The 22,955-nt window shown below is 38.1% G+C and overlaps 1 protein-coding gene across 4 annotated transcripts in view; it reads left to right on the top strand.

Annotated features, from left to right (window-relative positions):
- Positions 1-10,488: 10,488 nt before the first annotated feature.
- Positions 10,489-22,955, top strand: part of gabra1 (gamma-aminobutyric acid type A receptor subunit alpha1) — a 33,695-nt gene continuing 21,228 nt past the window's right edge. The window contains exons 1-5 of one of the 4 annotated variants that reach the window (XM_065287572.2): positions 10,489-11,114; positions 13,120-13,219; positions 15,442-15,548; positions 18,816-18,883; positions 20,553-20,773. In XM_065287572.2, the coding sequence (XP_065143644.1) occupies positions 13,140-13,219; positions 15,442-15,548; positions 18,816-18,883; positions 20,553-20,773 (476 nt within the window). In that variant the 5' untranslated portion in view covers positions 10,489-11,114; positions 13,120-13,139. Of the gene's footprint in view, positions 11,115-11,216; positions 11,797-12,079; positions 12,415-13,119; positions 13,220-15,441; positions 15,549-18,815; positions 18,884-20,552; positions 20,774-22,955 lie in introns of those variants that run through there. The other 3 variants (XM_065287574.2, XM_065287573.1, XM_065287576.1) reach the window with 3 other exon arrangements.

The following is a 22,955-nucleotide window of genomic DNA, read 5'->3' as shown; positions in this document are numbered from 1 at the left end:
ATACAGTGTGTTACGATGCAAACAGTCCTCAGATTGTAGGCGATAAGACCTTCATGCGAAATCTGATGTAAACAACAGACTATGTATCTATATTTCACGGATTATAAGCATTTGTGGAAAAAAATGGTAATTGGATGTATTTTATTGGACTTTCATGGATCATTCACACATCTGAAACAGACTGGATTCGATTCGCGATCGCGTTGTATCATCACAAAAGGTACATTAAGTCACGTTATATTTTGTATGTTGTCATATTCTGTAACAAAATACTACATTTATGATGCTAGAGCTAAAAGCTTTTTGCCAAACTAACCGAGACCGTACGCCCCGGCTTTTCTGACGAGGCGAGCCTCTAATAAATTTACGGTCCGCATAGATATATACACGGTCCGGACCTCCCGCTAGCTTCTAGCAATTAGCACGCGGTCCACAAGCAGTATACATCCCCCGCCGGGTCTTAATTTCTGTAATTTGCGAAAATAATGCGTTTGAAAATGTTTATAACGGGAATATGTTAGTATTGTCCAGGGAAAACGAGTGTATTGTTCAGACTGCTACCTCACAATTTACGCTGGAATCTTTGTGTGTCATGATGAGTTTGACACACCGAGACCGGGCCTTACCGCCCCGGCTTTTCTGACGAGGCTAACCCCCGAACGGTCCGGACCTCCCGCTAGCTTCTAGCAATTAGCACGCGGTCCACAAGCAGTATACATCCCCCGCCGGGTCTTAATTTCTGTAATTTGCGAAAATAATGCGTTTGAAAATGTTTATAACGGGAATATGTTAGTATTGTCCAGGGAAAACGAGTGTATTGTTCAGACTGCTACCTCACAATTTACGCTGGAATCTTTGTGTGTCATGATGAGTTTGACACACCGAGACCGGGCCTTACAGCCCCGGCTTTTCTGACGATGCTAACCCCCGAACGGTCCGGACCTCCCGCTAGCTTCTAGCAATTAGCACGCGGTCCACAAGCAGTATACATCCCCCGCCGGGTCTTAATTTCTGTAATTTGCGAAAATAATGCGTTTGAAAATGTTTTATAATGGGAATATGTTAGCATTGTCCAGGGAAAACGAGTTTATTGTTGTGACTGCTAACGTAACATCACAATTTACTCTGGAATCATTGTGTGTCATGAGTTTCTTTTCCTGTAGTGTACTTATTAGTGATACTTTTCTGCATGATTTGTCTGTTGGCAACATAAACCGTTAATAATAATAATAATATATAAAATAATAATGGTCTGTACTGCTCACGATACCACTGAGCATGCGCACGGGCACATGGCGTTAGTAGTGGGGCGTGATCAAAGGAGCAGCAGCTCATAAATATGTAAGACTAGCTCAAAACGGCACAATCTGAACTGCCCTGAAACAGAGGCTACTAGAGATGGGTAACAATCTTTTCCTACAAGCTATTTCGAGCAAACAACTTTTGAAACACGCTTGATGGAACTCATACACCTATATAACTTGTGGAAAAGCAGTCATAAGATGGGCACTTTAAGTATATAAGATACAAACTTACACACTGTTGTTATGCGTAAGTGTACACTCAAAATTATGTAGGTTTATTTTTAACCTAATGCTGGGTAAATATTAGATAGAACGTATGCTGGGTTATTAAATAAACCTATGCCGAGTTGTTTCGATTCATGGTTGAGCTAGCATAGTTAACCCAGCAAAGGTTTAGTTATAAGCCTACATGTGTTCGGACTAATATTTACCCAGCATTGGGTGTACATCTTAAAACAGTCTTCAGTTTAGTTGCGAAGAAAATAAGGAACTTAGTCTTAATTTAAACCATGTTTTTATGTCACAGTTTGCTTAAAAATGATTATTTCAGGTTTGTTATTGACATGAACTTCTTATTAAACAAACAGGTTAAAAGTCACAAGACTTTTTAAAGATGTCAAATAAATCTTTGGTGTCCCCAGAGTACATTTGTGAAGTTTTAGCTCAAAATACCATATAGATAATTTATTATAGCATGTTAATATTACCACTTTGTAGGTGCGAGCAAAAAATGTGCCATTCTGGGTGTGTCCTTTAAGAGGTTAAAATGCAAATGAGGTGATGGAATGCAAACACTGATCACTTTTATACAATATATTGCTTTTATACAACAGTTCGACGGCACACTTTTGAAAAAAAAGAAAACTAGAAAACATCAACGGAGTAATTTTAAAAGCCTCTTTGTTTGGGAACTACTACTTCCGCCACGGATTTGAGGGCGGCCAGAATGACAGGTAACACTTTCGGCTGCTTTGAATCTCATAATAACTCGATGGACGGAGTAGCCGTTTCTTTATATTACCGTTTCTTGGTCACAAATTGTAGTTTTAAGATTAATTAAGTCGAGAATATATATGTATTATATTTAAATCTGCAGTCGATTAGTAAAGATAGCGCCTGTTGAAACGTTTGCTTAGTAAGATTCGGTACGAATGAGAACCAGAGCATGAGCGGACGTGAGTGTTCACTCGCCCCGCTGACCACCGCCCTCTCTGGGCTACATCTCTGACAGAGATACCCTGGCTCTGATGTTGGCCCTGTCTGTGTTTGATGGTCAAAAATTGGTGTCATGATGAAATTATTACTTGTTTTTTATTCCTTTTTTGTGTCTTTTGTGTTTTGGCGCGAGGTAAAAGTTAATAAAACTATACTTATATAATGTTATTATTGCTTTCCCATTTAATCTTAACGCGATACGAGCACTCGATTATTATTAAACTTTGTTCTTGTCAGTACTACATAAAACTGTTTTTTATAAGTGTCAGAGAGATGTTTTTGCATGCTGCTTATAAATATATCAGTGGCGATATCTCATAACATGTTTTAATAGTCACGTCACGATTAAATAAATGATCAATGTCCACATTTAAAAGCTGCGGTGCTTACCTGCAGTTCCACAGGGTTTTCGCGTTCTGAAAAGAGATATCGCTCCAGAAAAAAATAGTGTTTACATTAGGGATGTTCACATTGACCGTTTAACCGTTAACCGAAGGTAAGAATTTATGACCAATTAACATTATCAGTTAAAATAAAAAAATATTTCTTAATGCATGGTGCGTGTTGTCATGAGCGGACAGACATTTCGCCACTTTTCTATCTTTAATTTGTGAATGTCCTGTAAATGACACAAATTATAGCTGCCCTGACGGTCTGATAAAGTAATAATTTGTATGAGAAATCATTTGTATGCGTGTTTGGAAGCTGTGTCTTGACGCGGTCCGTCTCGCGCACATCCGGACAGACTTTCGCTGATGGCCTCTGACCCTGACCATAAACATCTCTCTTTTTGCACAAACGGAGAAAGACGACGCAAACGCAAAACTTTCTGAAAAGCGTCCTGCTTTAGAAATGACCACTGTGGTAGATGAAAAAGAGACAATCTGCCCTTTTTGGATATTAATCCTCTGGACCGATCGCGTGCTTTTTAATAAGGTAATGTTGCGTGAATATCTGATAATGTATGAATCCTGGTTCTGTTGTTGATCTGTCGCTGCTGTTTGCACGTTCAAATTAAATGTTTTGTTTTTACTAGTTCACAGACAACCGTCAACTGTATTTTTACTCAATGACAATTTCATATTAAAATCTTATAAGTTAACGGTTAATGTTCAGTTTAGAAGCCATGGTTGTCGGTCAGGGAAATTAACTGATATGAGCATCCCTAGTTTACATTTCTCTTTTCAAGTGTTAATCGTCCACACAATGTGACAAGACATTACTCCCATTGAGTTTAACGTAACATCCAAGAGCGCTGATCTTTGACGGAATAATAACTTCTGATTGGGATTCACATACTGATTTATGAGCTAGTGAACTAATGAGACACACGGAGAGTGTTTAAAAACAGCGCGTTTGTGTGTGTTTGTGTGTGCGTGCAGTTTTTCCATTCAGAGATGAGCCTGTTTAAAGGACCTCCATTCACTAGGTGGCGGAATGATACGAAAGGTGAAGCGGCTACTGTGCCGTTATCAGTAGCATATCGCATAGCTCTTAGCCAATCAGATTCGAGAACCAGAAAGATCTGTTGTATAATGGAGATTAAGGGGCGGTATTATTATAATAAGATCCCATTATGACATCATAAGGGGAGCCACATTTCAAAGACCTATTTTTTTAAATGCTTGCAGAGAATGGTTTAGCAAAACAAATAGGGGTGTAACAATTTATAGTGCAAATGTGCATTTTCTCCATGAATGAATTTGAATGAATTACAGTGAAATCCCGGCATATCCCAAAGCCAGTGAGCGCTCTCGTGTAGAGACTCCCTTTGTGCCACAGAAGAAGTAGCATTACAAACGCTATTCCAGCAAATGTCTACAGAAATATTTATATGACTGTTCTTCAGATTGTTTCAGGTATTTTCATGATACATGAAAAAGTCTGATTTTTATGCTATGGGACCTTTAAAATACAAACAAAAAAACTACTTGGCAGTTATGTCTTTGGCTGGGGATCTGAATCATTTAAATAGTGGGTCATCTGATACATCACACTTAGCTGTGCTAGTGAGGTCTTATGGTTGTATTGAGGATAAATGGAAAAATAAGTAGGAGTAAAAAACTGCTCAAATAATTGTAGTGCATGTCTTCAAACGCACCAGATATAATTGTTATTATATAATAATTATTAAACCTATTATTATATCTATTATTAATTTTATGCCTATAATAGTATCATATTTTAATAGAGTTTCAGAATTTGGCAACTGTGGGTGCAAAATGCTGTACTACTGCATTCACAGTCCTAAATCTGGTTGATGTAGTGCAGCTCCTCTCCGATATCTCCTCTTCAGTATGAACAAGTCTTTGTTAAAGCCACTAAACTCTTGACCTTCATCAATTTTCCGGATACTTACCATAGTGGCAGTGGCTTGAGTGTGATTACAGTCCTTGTGCAAGAGGGTGGCAATTAATATGTCCTTAAAGCATCTTTTCTTCTTGTTTCAGACCCTTTATAAAGAAAGGCATAAAAGCTTCTGAAGCCAGACAGTGAATGTGAATTGTAAATGTGCTATTGAACAATCGCATAGTTAGATGCAAGCATAGGTTTTAATAATATACTGCATTGTCTCATGACTCTTTTATACAGTCAAAACAAATTGCATTGCTATGCAAATCCTTCTGTCCACAGTCTTGAATCAAGCACTAATCTCTGATTTGTCAGTAGGCTAATACTTCATGTACACTAGGGGGCATTTCAACCTTTGCCATTTAAGTGTAGAAGATGTAGAATATGAATGACAGGCATTAAAAGGAAAATCACTTCTTTATGACTTTCTCTACGATTCCTAAGAACCAAAATGTATCCTATAATCCACTTGGGTAACATGAGCTGCACGGCATTCATTTTAAAGCAGTGGTTCTCAACCCTTTAAAGAGAAATTATAATACCCTTTGCTGCTGATGAATTGCCACAAATCAAGTCAAGTTGGTAGAACGGCATGCCTCAACAAAACTTTGACAAAAATTAAAGCAATGTTTTAACAGAAGTGCCACAAAGCCCAATTGCTGATCATTTTTAGGAAATCAAGCTACAAATGTTTTAATTAACTGTGATTTTAATATATTTTAAAATACACACTTCAGTTGTAAGAAAAAAGAGAATAGGAAAAGGTCAAAGAAAATGAGACTCACATAAAGCAAGAAAGAGGCAGCAGGGCATGGGGCAATAAGAAAAAGCACGGTGCCATTAAGCCAGCTGGTCACAGCGGTCAGAGTAAGGTCAGTCGGGCCTGATGATGATTGATAAAAGTATGGCGGCAAGCAGTCGGATAGCCAGGTGGGAGGCCACTCTGCGTCTATCACGAAAAGTTATTTATAGCATATGTTCACCCCACCCAAACAAACAATTTGTAGGAAAAAAATGTTAAACTGATTAAGGGTGCTGGATTTAATCAAATGAGGCAACAGCTTCAACCAGTCATTATGTTATTCCTCCAAAAAACCTCCCAAGGTGGCATCCTAACTTACTTTAATGAATTAGTCAGACATTTTAATCCAAAGCAACTGCAATTTCCAAGTCCAAGTGAATACTTTTTTTAGCAATCTTTCTGGGGCACACCTCACTAGATTTTACATAATTTTTAATAAAAAATAACTTCTCATATTCATGTTAAAACCATAAGATTTTTTCTTCTTTCGTTTTTCTTCTTTTAAGACTGAACTGGCAGCGGCCAAAACTAATACAAAATAGCCTTGAGACCGAACTAAAATAGCCCTGAAATTGTTGGTCTCCAGCTCGAGCTTGGCTTTCCAGTGTAATGGCGTGTCTAGAGGCACTAACAGAGCCGGCTGGTGGATGATGAGACAGGCCCATGCTGAGATGAGCCACTCCCGTGTGACAGCCTGCTGTAGTCCCTGTCATCATCTGAACCAACAGAAAGCGACAGTCATACGGTTAGGGACAGTGTATCCTGTGCTCAGTCTTCAGCACCACGGACAGCTACAAACCAAGCTTATCTCTGCAATAGAGACTGAGAAGCATGGGAAAATATGGTACAGTTAAATGCACTCGGGTGAAAGTATATAATTGCTTAATTCATATTTAAAGCGGTCATTAACTCTTTTGTACTGTTCTCTGTGGTGCACTAACTATAAAGGTTTTTACCCAAAACAGCCTTTTTCTACCTGGTTTTTCAGCCTCTATTTTAAAACACTTATTGTAGGCACATTTTTTGTGCTCTGTTTTGTGTGCCAGATGGACGACTTGGCTATTGGTGCAAAAGGCCATGTGATTAAAGACAAGTGTCTCTCTCTGTGTTTGTTGATTGATTAGGTTGAGCCAACTCCATTCTAATCTATTCAAAATCAATAATCTAATCAATTCAAAAATTGACATGCTTTCATTGTTTCTTGATTTTTCTGTGCTTTCTTTGTTTCTGTTTCACATAAAGCTGCTTTGTAACGATGAGCAATTGTAAATTAAATTGAAGTATCCGCCCACTGCTAATATTGGGTAGCAGCATTGCATATTTAATCTATGTCAACGCCCCCATCTGTGCACGTGTGGAATTGCACATAGCAATTATTTAAAAAGGTGTGGACATTCTCCTGAAGAAGCGGTCTTCTGCATTACTATGATGTCATAGTCACAAATTTTCCAAAACAAGTCGTATTCTGACCTTAAAGGAACACGCCCACATTTTGGGAATTTAGCTTATTCACCGTATCCCCCAGAGTTAGATAAGTCCATACATACCTTTCTCATCTCCGTGCGTGCTGTAACTCTGTCGGACGCAGCCCCCGATAACTTAGCTTAGCACAAAGACTGGAAGTGAATGGCTCCAGCTAGCATACTGCTCCCAATAAGTGACAAAAAAGGCGAACAGTTTCCTATGTATGTGTTTTGTTTTGTATAGTCACACTGTGTACAAATAACAAGGTCATATGAGACACAGCCATCTTTTAACAGTATATATACTGGGAACTATTTTCTCAGAAGGCAAAGCACTGCTGCTTGGGTGGACTGATTTGCTCGCAGCACCCGAGAAGCCCCTGCTAGGAGCAGAGAGTTCAGTCAGAGTTGTGCAAATCACTCCGCCCAAGTAGAAGTGCTACGCCTTCTGAGAATATAGTTTGTAGTTCTTAAAAGAAGGCTGTGTCTCATATGACCTTGTTATTTGTACACGGTGTGACTATACAAATCACAACATATAAATAGGAAAATGTTTGCGTTATTTTGTCAATTATTGGGAGCGGTATGCTAGCTGGAGCCATTTACTTCCAGTTTGTGCTAAGCTAAGCTAGCAGGGGCTGCGTCAGACAGAGTTACAGCACGCACGGAGATGAGAAAGGTATGTATGGACTTATCTTACTCTGGGGCATACGGTAAATAAGCTAAATTCCCAAAATCTGGGCGTGTTCCTTTAAATAAAAGCTATGTTTTGAAACATACAGGTTATTTTTTAAAGGAGAATTTGATCTTTTGACAGTTGTAATGCTATAAAAATGTATAGTATATGACTTGTATAGTCATGTACAGTACTCTTGACTGTCAAACGATCAAGGAGCTTTGAATTCTCAACTCATGACTCCTTTAAAGGCGGGGTGCACGATTTTTGAGAAAGCTTTGGAAAAAGGAAGTCGGGCTGAGTTCCAAAACACACTTGTAGCCAATCAGCAGTAAGAGGCATGTCTACTAACCAACATCGTTGCCTGGGTTGTGTATGTGTGGGGCGGGTCTACTGTATCAAAAGAAGGTCCAGATACTATTGGGGTAGGGGCGTGTTTGTTTAGGTGATTTCAAATGTCAACACCCTGCCTTTAAATTTGGTATACAAAAACTTAATGTGCCATTTACTTTTACACCTTTCAAAGGAACATATTAATAAACAAGAACATTATAAATGTCATGAACTTCTGAACTTGTGTCTGGCTGTATGTGCTTGTATTTTGCATTCCCTATGTCCTATTTACCCTACCCTAATTGTTCTCTCCTATGTCTCGTGACCCCTATTTATTTATAGCTACTTGGTTGGAAGGGAAGGTTAGGATGAGTATATGTATATCACAAAGAGGCTGTAAGCCTGTTATTTCAATGTCTATATATGATTCTGTTCTTAAAAATGCTTAAAATATCTCAAGTAATGCAGTTTTTATCACCTGTCTCTGCCTCGTCTCCAAATGAATTCTGTGTTGCCGTTTGACTGATGACATTCACAGGTTCATGCAGGCGAATCGTACCTGTTGACGCTTGCATCAGCCATGTGATTATCTGTGATGTCTCTACACTTCAGAAACCAGGAAGCCCAGTAGTCGGTTTCTCCAAGAATAGTGAAAAGTTTGGCAGTCTCGAAAGCATGAAACGCACAGGCGTTGATTATGTCACCTTTTCCAGCATTTCATTTACAGGTGTGAAGAATCTGAAATCCATCCCTCTTGCCTATTTCAGGCGTGGGTTGACAGTTTCTGTCAACCGGTAAGGCCAATGCCGGTGACACAATCTCAACTCTTTATTTTTTTCCTTATAAGCACGTTGAAACTTGAATAGCAATGAATAAATTGTCTTATTTTTGATAGTTATCAAAGATTAAATAGTAAACAATGAATAGTCCTGTAAAGTATTTCAGAAATGGAAACAAAAAATCGAGTCTATACTAAAAAAGCAATGCAAGCAACAGATGGTCAGATAAGTATTAATATAGGCAGAGGTTCACTAAATCCCAAGCGTGTAATCACTATTATATAAACTGCCCAAACTGCATGCTGCTTCTAGAAGCACAGTCTGACAGTTAGCTTCACCCTGTTTAGGACTGCTGGTAGGTTTATATATTTTTGTGTATTTTCCATGCAGAATTGTCTAGACTTTTTGTTTAACAGACAAAAGGGGAAATTGTAAATGTTTCAATGGTTATATATTTTAAGATGAAACTGTCTCTAAAATGTGTAGCTGCAAGTTGTGATGTGTGAAATATGATGTCATCCACAATGTGAGCCTTCAAAGCGTTTATTTGAATAAAGGGAAATGTTAAATGGCATTTAGCATGCCCACTGCTTTTATGCATTGCTTTTAGACATCAATTAGACCAATTAGTAATTTAGACCATAAGCTTCCAATGTGAGCCCATAAAACCTATTAATACTTCATCTAATATTTCACTATTGAGTTTTTCTGTTATCTTTTGAGGCAGCATGCTGTCAGTTTGGTGTCAGATCATTGATGTGAGCTTCTATAGACTGCTGATAATCTGTGTTTACAGTAGGGTTTGTCACTGGACAAAAGCATCTGCTAAATGACTAAATGGTTAACATAAATGCTTCCTTGCTTTGCAATGCAGGTCTTTATTTTTATTTGATGACCTTGAAGCCAATTAACATTTCTTTTTCAAAACAATGAATATATCGATTTTATTTTGGTTATTTTTAACATTATTGCTGTTTAATGAGCTGATTTGTATTTTCTTATACGATATCTTTGCTGAAAAGCTTGCCAGATATTCATATTAAATGGCAAGTGCCATAGGAAGACAGAATTCCCTGTCATTGGGGTGTGTAGCCAGAAGCTTGAAGAACAAGGAAAAGTGCACATGACCATTGTCACACCACACGTTTAGTTTTGTAGTAACATCATGACCACGATTACGCATTTTCTCTCATGCACAGTTTTCGTACAGCATTGTTAACTAAACATGCATGCAATTAGGTTATAGGAATATGAAAAATGTCCTCATGCATGAATGAAAAATATTTTGCTTGTGACTTTCACAATTCGCGAGCGCACGTGTTTTCTAGAAGAAATGTCTGCAGTCCGTGGTGCTGAAACGAAAGGGAATGTCACACAAACAATGCATTTAAATGAATGTCACTCCATTTATATGAATCCTTTATGAGTTACTGATAAGACGAAAGGTACAAAGTGTTCTGTACTAGAGATGCTGAGACAGACTATCAGAATAGGCAAATAAAAACATTCGTGATGCACATGTCTGCTCAGTCACGTGCGAAACGTGCAGCGTTGCGCGAGATCTGACTTCTTTTACCAGGTATTTGTAAGCATCCACTTGCAGAATTTAACATAAGAAACGAGGCAATATAGATCCATAGGCGCGGAGTGAAACTTGGTGTTGCAGCTGTTGCTCGCATTGCATCAGGTTAAAGTTAAACTCTACTGACGTGAACGCGCCAGTAGCCTACTCATTGCTGTTCCCGTCATTTATTATTCAATCTCACGCATGCATTAAAGCGCACATGGGTGCATGCACGCGAAGACTCAGCGGATTGTATCAAACCAATCCTAATGTGTCAGATCTGTCCCAGCAACGCTCGCTGACTCCTGACACGCAGCAATCGACGATCATGGCCTCTTATATCGGCAATGATTTCACAGAGCTGCGCTGTTTCCATCATTAATGTCACGTTAAAAGACCCTCCGGCATTTAGTTTGTGTCCTCGCGCTGCGTAAATGATCAGAAAAACGTACGGAATCGTTAAAGCTGTTCTGCAGATGCGCTGTAAGGACTGCGGATCTTTCTTAAGCCTTTGATTGCAAAAAATAGCTGTGCAATATTCCAGGCGGTGACTCAGTGGGAAGAGGGCTTTGTAAAGACTGCTTCAAGGTGATTTTGGAAAGGACTCGAGTCGTCGGGATTTCTTGGTGAGAGATGAATCCATGTCACTTTATTTGGATATATGCATGCGCATGCATTGCGATGTGTTATGTAGATTGTTGCATGCGTCAATGACATGCTTTTTGCGAGGTAACGCTCAACAATGTTGCTGTCATATTTAATAGAATGTTAACTGTGATGGTTATGATGCGGTTCGCATCGCAAATCATCAAATGCAGACCGACACAATAAAGGAAAGCGCGAAAGAAACGAGATCCGGGTAAAAAATGTAAGAGGATTTTATTTTCAGCCACTAAACAGAGATTAAGTCGACAGCAGTGCAAGTTAAATTATGCTGCATATAAAATGGGGCGGATTGGTTTTGCGATGAGAGATTGGAACCACCTTCAATTCCATAATACAATCGCCATACACTGAAGTGATCTTATTTCCATCCGGTTTATCCAGTGGCACAGCACGATTCTTCGCCAAGAATAACGCTTGATTCCGACGCAGTATCGGCGTTTTGTTTTTTTAAAGGATTTGTGGTCGGTGGGTGACCAATTTGCTGTAAACTGGGAAGAGTTTCGATGAAGAGTGCGCGAGAGTTGCGCGCGCTCAGCATCATCATCAACGGCAGCCTCGAGCTCAAATTCAGCACAGAGCATATTTTTCTCGCAACCGAGCATTGAAGACATTTGCAAAAGTTTGACGGTAAGGATGGACGCTGTAAGTGCATAGATAGATTTGTGTTTTAGATATTTTAAACATCTAAAGCGGGCTTGGGATTTGTAATGTATTATGAATAACTTTGTATGATTGTATAGCTTAGACTGACGATGAAGGTGCGCGTAATGCATGATGACTGTGGCATACATGATTGCTGCTGTGATGTTTTGCCGGAGGCTAAACTTGGAGATGACAGTGCACTGTTTGCGTAATTACTCCAACTGAATTACTGCACATGTTTAGGAACAAACCCGAGGCGTGCGGGATTCATATACCGTAAGACAAAGCATTTGCTTAATTCGTTAACGTAACTCAACAAATAGTCCTTGTGAAGTAAGGGAATTTTGCCCATACAGTTGCCTATACCTCGGCAATTCTGAAGCTGGACATCATCGAGAGTTTACCGGCGAGTGAACGCGTTTTTGCACCGAGATTAGAATCATTTGGACGATGTTTCATAAAGGATTATATCGCAGATTGCGTGCGTAATGATTTGCGTTAATGCGTTAACGCCAACTACACGACGGAGCCAAAGCAAGATTCGCGTATATTGTTGTTGCTTGTCTAAACACTCTGTTGCACAGCGTTATATTGGCGCAAAATAGTATCATAAAGGAGGTGGGTATTGGGTATGCCAGGAATTTTCATATTAATTTAGCGGAGGATGAAAATGCGTATACTTGTGTTGCTATATGCTCGTTGAATAGGTAATGTCTTAGAGCAATAGATGTTAAATGTAGTCCATACTTGTTAAATTGTTCCAGGGTTCTGCTTTTATGTTTATATATACTGTAGGTGTTAACATGTGTAGTAGTTATCTGATTACACTGTTTGTGAATCAACAGATCAGCTAACAATATCAATGTCATGCTAATGCATTTAAAGTTACGCATATGACATAGACAGACATTGACTGTTAATTGTCCTTAATTGTGATTGAACTCTAATGACAAACTGCTCACCTTGTGTGTTTAAGAGTACAATTAATACAGAACAGAATTAAAATGGTTGAATTAATACAAACGAATGTAATAATACAAAGACAATATGTTGCTATGTCAGTTAGTGGCGTATGTTTACGACCGTATTAGTTTATTAATATCCAGTATCTTCCTGCATCTTTTCACCCAGACTTTCTCACCATTATTCTTAATAGTTCTTTCTAGGGGAAAAACTTTTATCTCTGAAGTCTCAAATGTGAAGCAAACCTATCTGTTCGTTCAGATTTGTCTGATATATTACTTGACTAAATAACCACACACGCACCTGTACATTGATAAAATCCGTTTGTTTTGCCTTAACCACTGTTTTTTTTCTCTTTAGTGAGGATTCATCATTTGCGAATGATGTGGGGTGGAAGAGAACCAGCTTGGCTCTGGATTTGGGCCTGTTTACTGGTGACTAATGTACTAGCTGGAAAAAGGTATGTTTATGCATCTGAAATTGCTAAATATTTCAGTCAGACCGTCAAATGATATGTTTGACATATGCTCTTTATAAACATTATCTGTATGATCTAGATAATATACATTTTAATATGTAGGGAGGTCTTTAATCAAAAAATAACATGTTATAACTAACATCAGAAGCAAATGAAACTTTATTAGATTTTTTGAGTTGTTGTAAACTTTACACACACACGCACGCACATACACACAATCCTGCTAATGAATATTGTGCTTTTAATACTGTGGATTAAAAGGGGGTTTGCAATTGCAATTACAAGGATTTTTCAAGGCATTTTGTATTTGTCCAAGAACATACAATAGTTAGTTTCTTAATCTGATTCTGTTTCATTTAAATTAATTGTTTGAGTTGTAATAATATGCACTGTTGAGTTTGATCATTATCGAGCCATAGATTTGCATATAATGCAATATCTGCATTATTATTTCAGGAACTACGTGTAATGATATAGAGCTGTTCAGAAAGATATATATTTTGATTTTGTACTACTATAATTTGACCAATATTTTGGTTTGTGAAATAATTACAAACATGCATGTGTTGCCTGCGTTAAACCTATTCTATGAGTTTAGACTACTGAGAGTCATAGCGCAAAAAAAAACCCAGGAACACGTTCTCATGGATGTTTAATAACCAGACTAGACAACGTCATAAGCATATTAGGTCTGGTCTGGTTTGTATGATGTGCTTCGTGACAGCAACAACCCCTATGGTACCATGATGCTGGACAGCATTGTTCAGATGACCTGTAGATGGGGTTGGTGTACAATGTTTAATGGGGATCTGCGTGCTGTTTATAGAGCATGCATTTTGCAGTATGTTATGCATCTTTCAATGTGCATATAATGTGTGACTGCCGAGATTTAAATTCTTTAATGAAATGTCTCTGAGTATGGGCGGCATGTGTTAGCATTCTCCTGTTCTTTATTGGTGGAGATGTAATTTTGGGTCAGGCTGACATTTCCGGCGTGCTGTGAGTGTTGCACTGGCATGCATGCGTAATATATGAGACTAGATTTTCCTCTCATGACCCCTTTTCTGTGTCGCTTGTGGGGTGTATGTGCATGTGCGCGTATGTCTCTTGGTGCAGATGGGGGAAGGGTGGAAGTATTCTCATTTTATTTTTCTTCTGGTGGTATTTGTGTCAGTTTGTTGTTAAATATTGAAATTCAACAGACGTATCAAAATGCTTTGATTTGTTTATTTTTATTTTTTTCTAATAGAATTCTTTCTTACAAATTTAATTTTATCTGAGCAATTAAATTGATTTGAAGATAATAATAATTTAGAGTTTGAGATAAGAACTGCGTGTTTTGTGGATAAAGACAAACAAGCAAACAATAAAACGATTGCCTGCAATCATAAAGACAGACTGAAATTAGTACATTTATGTTCATGGTGCTGAAGACATATATCTTCTGACAATTGTGGCGTCTATTCAGCTGCTTTCAATCAATAGTTTTCATCTGCCCATGTTGGTTTAGAGCGAGATTCATAGATTGTGAAGTTGAATGTAATAACAGGCTAGATATGAGATACCCGAAAGCAAGAATAACTCAGATTTTGTGCCATGTGATGTCTCTCTCATTTGTGGTTTTTCGCACGTTCTCCATCTTTGGTTATTTGAAAACACCCCCATCCGCTAACTAATCACGATGACCTCATCCTCTCCTTGAAATCTGTTTTCATGCCAAGCACCAAGTGTTTATTCTGTCCACAATCACACTTTTGGTTCAGTACCTGCTGGGGGGAGAAGAATGCCAATGATTACCACAAAAGGAAACATTTATGCATGAATGGTGCTTATTGTTTTTGTAAAAGAAAGTGGCGTCCATCTTTCCAAGCTTTTGTTTATGAATAGCATTTTATACTACATTACTAATCCTTGTTTTGTTTGTAATCTTTCGGGTAAAGTATTTCTGAGCTGAGATGTTCTTTTTTATTTGGTTTCATGTTGCCAAAGTTTGAATATTCACATGGTTATTTGCATCTAAAGGAGTGTTTTAACTAATTAATAATGCATCGTTTTTGTGTATATCCTCCTTTTATGGGTCATTATATTGCATAGTCTCTTTAAACATGCAATGCGTTGCATTGATTTTACTTGTTGTTCTTGCCACACTTCGCTGTTGCTTTTGTCAGGTTGTGATTAAAGCCTCTGATGTTTTGAATCGTCAGCTCTAATCAGAATGCAGATGAGCAGAAAGACAACACCACCGTTTTCACCAGGATTCTGGACAGCCTCCTCGATGGCTATGACAACCGTCTAAGGCCCGGTCTTGGAGGTAGGAACAGAAGTTTCTCTAAGGATTTGCTGTGTCCTAGTTTTCAGCCGTGTGAAAGATTTGCATTGAGCTTACATCTTCAAATAAATGTTGTGCACCCTCTTTCAGTTTCCTCACATTAGGAAAATAAATCTCTCTTATATATCTCTTAAAATCCATTATAATGTTAGTTGTTATGCAGGTGTGCTGATTGGAGACTCAGCCCCAGGTTGTCTTGGGTTACGGCAATATGACAAATTTTGGCCTTTCAGATTAACTTTTGAATAAGTATGGAAGACAATATAGGTTGTGTACTATTATTATTTTTGCATGCTTATTTTCTGGTGATAACAATTTCTCGGGATCTTGAGATAACAAAAGTTGTTTTCTTGTGATCTCGACTTAATTTTCTCATCATCTCGTGATCAAAAGGTTTTTTTCAGTGATCTCGACATTACAAAAGTTGTATTTTTGTGATGTATTCGAAGCTTATGTGTACTTGATAGAACGTGACGTTTTATTTGTAGACAGCAAAAGCATATTTTACAAAACTAACATGGATGAACAAAACTTGGATCAGGGATTCGCTCACGCTGAAATAGATGTGTCAGTATTTGACAATTTAATAGTTGTGAATTTAGGGACCATCTCTAAAGTTATATCTTAATATTCACATTTCTACTTTTAACAGCATTTAAATAGATGACTTATAGTCAACAAACAGACACAAAACCATCTGTACCATGTTCATGTGGTTGTCAGCTATAATGCACACTTTTTATATTTTTTATATTTATTAAAATAAACTGTTAATGCTATTAAAGAAAAGTGTAAATTGTAACTTAAGAGCTGGTCCCTAAATCCACAAACATCAACCGTCCAAAAACAAGTACACAAAAATGAGAATAGTACATGTCCTCCTTCGGCTTTAGTAAATAAGAGAAACAGCCGTCACTCAACTTTTCTTAAGTTAGGGGTTGTGTACACCAAAACTTTTACGCCTGCGGCTGGCGCATGTTTTCAATTGTTTACAATGGAAGCTCTGCATTTTTCAAATAAGCCAGCAGCTAGCGGTTTTCTTCCGTGCTGAAAACCGGTGCCCAGCGGTTTTGTCGCGCTCAACTTTGGATGAAAAGCTCAGCTCGTCAATGTCAGTTCTCACGCGGCCTTCCAATCACAGTGGAGGTGGGGCGGGACACTTATCACAGCAACCAACCGGCTCACAGCTAAAGTCTCACAGCTACCAAAGCGCTTAGCAGAAAAAAGCTGGCACTCAGCTGAAAAACATCTGGCATTGGGCGTTGTACAGGCGTTTTCAGCCGCGTTTAAAAGTTTTGGTGTACACAACCCCTTAACTGTTCGTATATCTATGATTCAATTCATTCATATTTTTTACATATAGTTACTAAAGGTCATATTACAATCCATTATCACGAAATTACGTACCTATAGTCACGTAATTTTGTGAGTGTTTTCTGTGACACTGACACGTTTTTCCTGCCTTTTTGCATGAACATGTCACGTATTTGTGTTTACGTGTCACAGTCACATATTTGTTACTCAACTGTTTTGTCCTATTTTCTTACCATTGTCGCTTCGGTTTAGGGTTAGATTGACATAAAATGACATTCTTACCCAAACCCAACTCTAACCCAATGGTTTAAAAATCATAAAATATACAAACGAATTCATGAAAAATGTATAAACAAATACTTAAAGTGACATCCTAACAGCATCAATGGTTTGAAAAAGGACAAAACAGTTGTGTAACAAATACATGACAGTGACACATAAACAGAAATACGTGACATGTTATCGCAATAAGGCAGAAATACGTGTCAGTGTCACGGAAAACACCGACACAAAATTACATAACTAAAGGTACATAATTTTGTGATACAGAGTTGCAGATTCTTACTATTCAACTAGGAATTAAACTATGTATTGCTGTTGTATGTTGCAATTCATTCAAATGTCACCAACAAATCTGCTAGTTTCTCCATTACATTTATTTATTTATTTTCATTTCCGTACTGTCGGTTAAAAATCAAGGCAATGCGTACAATATCATGATGTAGGGCTGATGTAGGGAGCAGGTTTGTTATGAACAAGGCCCGCCGGGCAAAGAACATCATGTGAACATTGTTTTCCACATAAATGCAGATCATTCAACATATGACCTAAATTGGTTTTGAACAGAACTGCATGATTCTTCGAGTGGGCAAAAACTCTTTGCATACTGCTACGGTGTGTAATTTGTAATTTTTGTTGTGTCTTTTACACACATTACATTAGTGCTTACAAAATGACATCACGTCTAAAACAGCATGCGATGTTGACTAACAATTTCAACGTCAATCAGCATTCTGTTCTGCACAGAGACAGTTTCTGCATGAGTAAAGAAAACACTTACAGTAAAAGCACTATAGTGATGTTATAAAACTTGAGCTATACCAGGATTTCGATCAGTTTTTAGGAGGATCTCATGCCATATGTGAGGTGCAGGGAAAGGAATTAAATGTTTAGAGACAACAAACCTTCCATGCTATTTTACAGAATGTCAAAGGAATTAACCCAATGTATTAACATACCACACAAGCTATTAAACAGAAAAATATAGGAATGTTGTCACAGAAATTTGTAATAAAGCAAAGGAGTTTATCCTATAAGTCTTCAGTGTTCACAGAATGTTTATGTGAAGTTTAAGCTCAAAATACACCATATATAAATTATTACAGGATGATAAAAATGCCACTTTATAGATGTGAGCAAAAATGTGTCGTTTTTGGGTGTGTCCCTTTAAATGCAAATGAGCTGATGACACGCAAACACTGATCACCATAATGGTGGTTTGTTGAAATTGAAACTCAATTGTGCGGACAATAATTTTTTTTCTCTGTACTAAATTAGATAGTGCACATTAAGGGGCGGTATTATTACAATAAGATCCCCTTCTGACATCACAAGGGGAGCCAAATTTTAGTGACCCTTTTTTACATGCTTGCAGAGAATGGTTTACCAAAACATTTTCTAGGTTGATAGAAACACTGTGGGGAGCCAATTTTAGCACTTAAACATGAAAAAGTCAGATATTCATGATATGTCCCCTTTAATAGTATTCTATTAAATAGTATTCTTGGATTTTATGATGACAGAAGTATGTAGAGTCTGTGATGAAATGTGTTTTTGTACAAGTGAACCTTGATTAAAGTTCTTGGATCAAAGGCTTGTTAATGCCAATGACAAGCACTGATTGACACTCAAAGTATTCATTTCTTGCTTCGACAGAGCGCGTAACAGAAGTCAAGACTGATATTTTTGTGACGAGCATTGGGCCGGTGTCGGACCATGACATGGTAAAAATATTTTTTAACTTCTGTAAATGTCACTTGTTTTCTCTGTTTTATGTGACAGTAATACATAAAGTAATTTCAATGTTTAACAAGCTTAAAATTGACAATTATTTAAATGTGAAGAAGCATTCATCGTGATTTAATTGTACTTGTTACAATGCATACGTAATTTGCTGCATAATAATTATCTGAATATAGGTCAAAGAACATCACATGACAATGAAAACTGGCATGGGCAGTATGTCTATGTCAGTGTATTAATACTGCATCCACGTATACTACGGTATATAGAGCTGTTTTAACAATTAAGCAGTAGGTACTTCATCTAATTCAGTACATACTGTCACAGTACATGATTTCAGAAGCAGCGTATGTCATTCAGAGACTAATTACTCTAAAACAATGTAAAAGCTGGGCTGCCAGCAAACCAATATTCTGTTTGTCTGAGCATCCCCAACAGCTTGATATATCAGCAACGGCTTAGCCAATGGTGTGAATTTGCATCAGTTTTCCAATCATTGCACGGTGTGGAGAGAGCTGTTTTAAATTTCTCTTTTTTATTCCATTTTCTAACCATATCAGCACATAAATTACACACTGACCGAGTATAATGCATAAGTAGATTTCTTCTATATATGATCATTAGTTTTACTTAGAATAGATTGAATTCTGCACCCAAAAAACAACTCTACAGTAGTTGCCAATAAAAAGCTGTTGTTTGGCCCTGCTGAACCTTACATTCACATAGCGTGTCCCACTTAAAACATGGTGTCGCATCTTTCCCCACTGTGTCATGATAAAAGATCATGTGAACATGAACAAATGCTCACAGCTTTGAAAATCAGTAGTTGTTAGAATGATTCATGCTGCTTATTATGGCCACTGTTGCTTCAACAAGCTCTCAGCTATTCTTCACGACTTCAGCTGAACTTAAATAACAGCAAGAGCTACTTTAACTATTGGAATACACAAATAAAAAATAGCAAGTAGCTCATTTAAAACATTTGGCATTTCATTACAATGGGAAGTTATTACTGTAGATATACAGATAGACAGGTATAGTTCACATCGCCGCTGACAAGAGCGTCAAAAAACTCTCTGACTGCCCTGCTAACAACGCTGTCCTCAAGATTTGTGGATGCTCTGACGATCTAATGCTTGGTCTTTTTAATAACATTTTATTTAAAGGGGCCACAAAGGAAACAATCATGTTGACCTTGTGCAGACTGACCATAAATATGGTATAAGTTAAGCTTATGGATATTTTAATGTGCAAGTAAGAAAATGATCTACGTAAAGAACTTAACAATTTTAGTTACGTTTGCTAATGAAATAAACCAATTAAAAGCCAATTGTGTGGTGTGTGGAGACGTTTCTCCTCCACTTTGCTTGGAAACTAATGTGGCCCAAACCAAGTTTACCGGCCACGTTCTTAGGTTTCCCAGTGGTTGCCGCCAAACTGTGTCATAGCTCATTACCATAAAGTTAGCCTCACTTCAATTCTCCTTGATGCTCACCCTATCCAAGACGTGCAGCTGGTAATCCCAGCATGCCGCATTTTGACAATCTTGCCAGCGGTGGTGTGAACGTACTGTAATGTGAAATGTGATTTTTACTACATTAACTCACACTCGAAAGCAGAAGGTTGACAATAGTGTTGTTGGTTATGCAGGAGTACACCATAGATGTGTTCTTCAGACAGAGCTGGAAGGATGAGAGGTTAAAGTTCAAAGGTCCCATGGCTGTGCTTCGTCTTAACAACCTGATGGCCAGCAAAATATGGACCCCCGACACATTTTTTCACAACGGCAAGAAGTCAGTGGCCCATAATATGACTATGCCCAACAAACTCCTGCGGATCACAGAAGAGGGCACTCTGCTCTACACCATGAGGTAAAGACATTTCTATACTATTTCTAATATATATATATATATATATATATATATATATATATATTTTATGTTATAGTACTGGTGTCAATTAGATTAGTTTTTTTCCTTATTCATTTATACTACATTAGCCACAATCCTATCCCAACTGCATCACCATATTTTAGTGCACTTCATTACCCATAGTCCCTTAGCTGAGGTCTATAAGTAGACCTTATTTCCTTTCCTTGTAATCTTGTATTGGTGAGGTGTGGGTCTGAGAATGTGTGTTTGAATCATTTCCACAAGATGTGTTATGTAAGTTTTCAATTGTATGATTCATCTTAAATGTGTGTGTTGTTCCTGTAGATAAACTGGTAAAGCATTGAGTTGGGTTTGATCATGGGTTTGATCCCAGGGAACACACATACTGGAGTAAAGTGAAGATAGCATTTCTTAAAGTGCCCATATTATGAAAAACGCACTTTTTTCTGGGTTTTCTGGAGTTCTTTTGTGTCTCTGGTGATTTCACACGCATACAAATGCAAAATCTATCCATGCTGTTTTGAGTGAGATACAGGTTTCTGAATGTACTCTGCCTTGAGTCTCAAATTTCTTGGTTTCAAAATCAGCCCTGTTGTGACGTCACAAGCCGTGTCGTCACATTTCGTTTGAATATTGATGCCCACTACCCAGGTAGAGCAGTCACTTCGCTGATATCGTCTATACTGTTGTCATCGTTGATATCCTACATATTGTTATCGTTTCCACACCAGGAAATAAAAAGTCACACAAAGATTGTTGGATTCATTATTTAATTGGCTATACGTTCTGTCTATCAATATTTTGCATTAAGTAATTGGAGAAACGAGCAAGTCAAATGACGTCACGATTTCTGACAGCACTGTTTGGATATTATGTATTATACTCCAGACTAGTTTTAAAAACAAAGTTTTAATGCGGGTTATGTTTACCGGAACCTAAAGTGTAATCTCATACAGTGTTACGATGTAAATTGTCCTCAAATTGTATATTATATTCTATTACAAGACGAAATCTGATGTAAACATATTATATATCACGGATTATACGCATTTGTGGACAAAAATGGTCATTGGATGTATTCTATTAGACGGTTTTCAAGAGGTATTCACACATCTGAAACAGACTGGGTTCGTATCGCGATCGTTATATCAACACAAAGGTAAGAAGTCCCGTTTATATTCTGCATGTTGTCATCCGGACTTCTGTCACAAAATAGTTCATTTATGATGCTAGAGCATCTGTATCTCAAAACAGAGACCATACACTGATGCTAAACCCGTAGACCTTTAAAACGATATATAGTAATGTTAATATTATTAATGTTTGTAGACCGTAGGCTATACATAGATATTGTTAGCAGCATTAAAAAAACTGTGATCTCGCCCACAAATTGGTGCGCGTCGAGGGGGTGAACTTGTGTGTGTGTTTTAGCAGTTATTTGCCATTGAGAACGACGAGGTGGCTAACCGCTATGCTATTTAGTTTGCAGCGTGGTTTCTCCTGCAATGCCAGTGACCAGCTACCGTGCTTTTCGAAAGTTATAAGAAATATTTAACTGCTTTATTTTACAATTTTACATAAACTAACTGACTAAGGGTGTTTTCACATATACACTGTTTAGGTCGACCCAAATGACGTGTCGCTCCGAGTACGGTGCGTTTGGGTCAGTGTGAACACAACAGCCGCACTCGGGTGCGCACTAAACGACCGCTCCGAGACCGCTCTAAACAGGTGGTCTCGGAGCGGCTGTTGCCGAACTCTGGGGCGACCCCACCTGTGGTGTGAACACTGCTGGACCTCGGGCCGAACCAAATACAGGAAGTTCTCCACATGTTTGAGCCACTGGGCTTTCGTTGTGACGTGAGCCGGGTGTTATATTGTGGGTTAACAACAAACAAGCCAATCCTGGTCCGTTGCATAGAGATTAGCTGTCTCCTTTACGTTTGAGCTGATGATTTTATAAATGCATAGCTGTCCTCCACACACAAATAGTGACATTACGGGCTTTTAGCAAACGGCTCCGTGAGAAAGGCTTTAATAGAACAGCTACGCAATTTCGCGTTAAAGCAAAGAAACTTCACAAAGACGTGCATCGTTTATCTCCACATCTTGATAGCTGCGCTCTCCCTGTCAAGCTGGTTGTCGTGGAAACGTGGGGGTG

The sequence above is a fragment of the Paramisgurnus dabryanus genome, chromosome 18 (genome assembly GCF_030506205.2).
Source record: "Paramisgurnus dabryanus chromosome 18, PD_genome_1.1, whole genome shotgun sequence".
In the NCBI taxonomy this organism is placed as follows: domain Eukaryota; kingdom Metazoa; phylum Chordata; class Actinopteri; order Cypriniformes; family Cobitidae; genus Paramisgurnus; species Paramisgurnus dabryanus.
The sequence above is the reverse complement of the archived record's forward strand: the minus strand, read 5'-3'. Positions and strand labels throughout refer to the sequence as shown.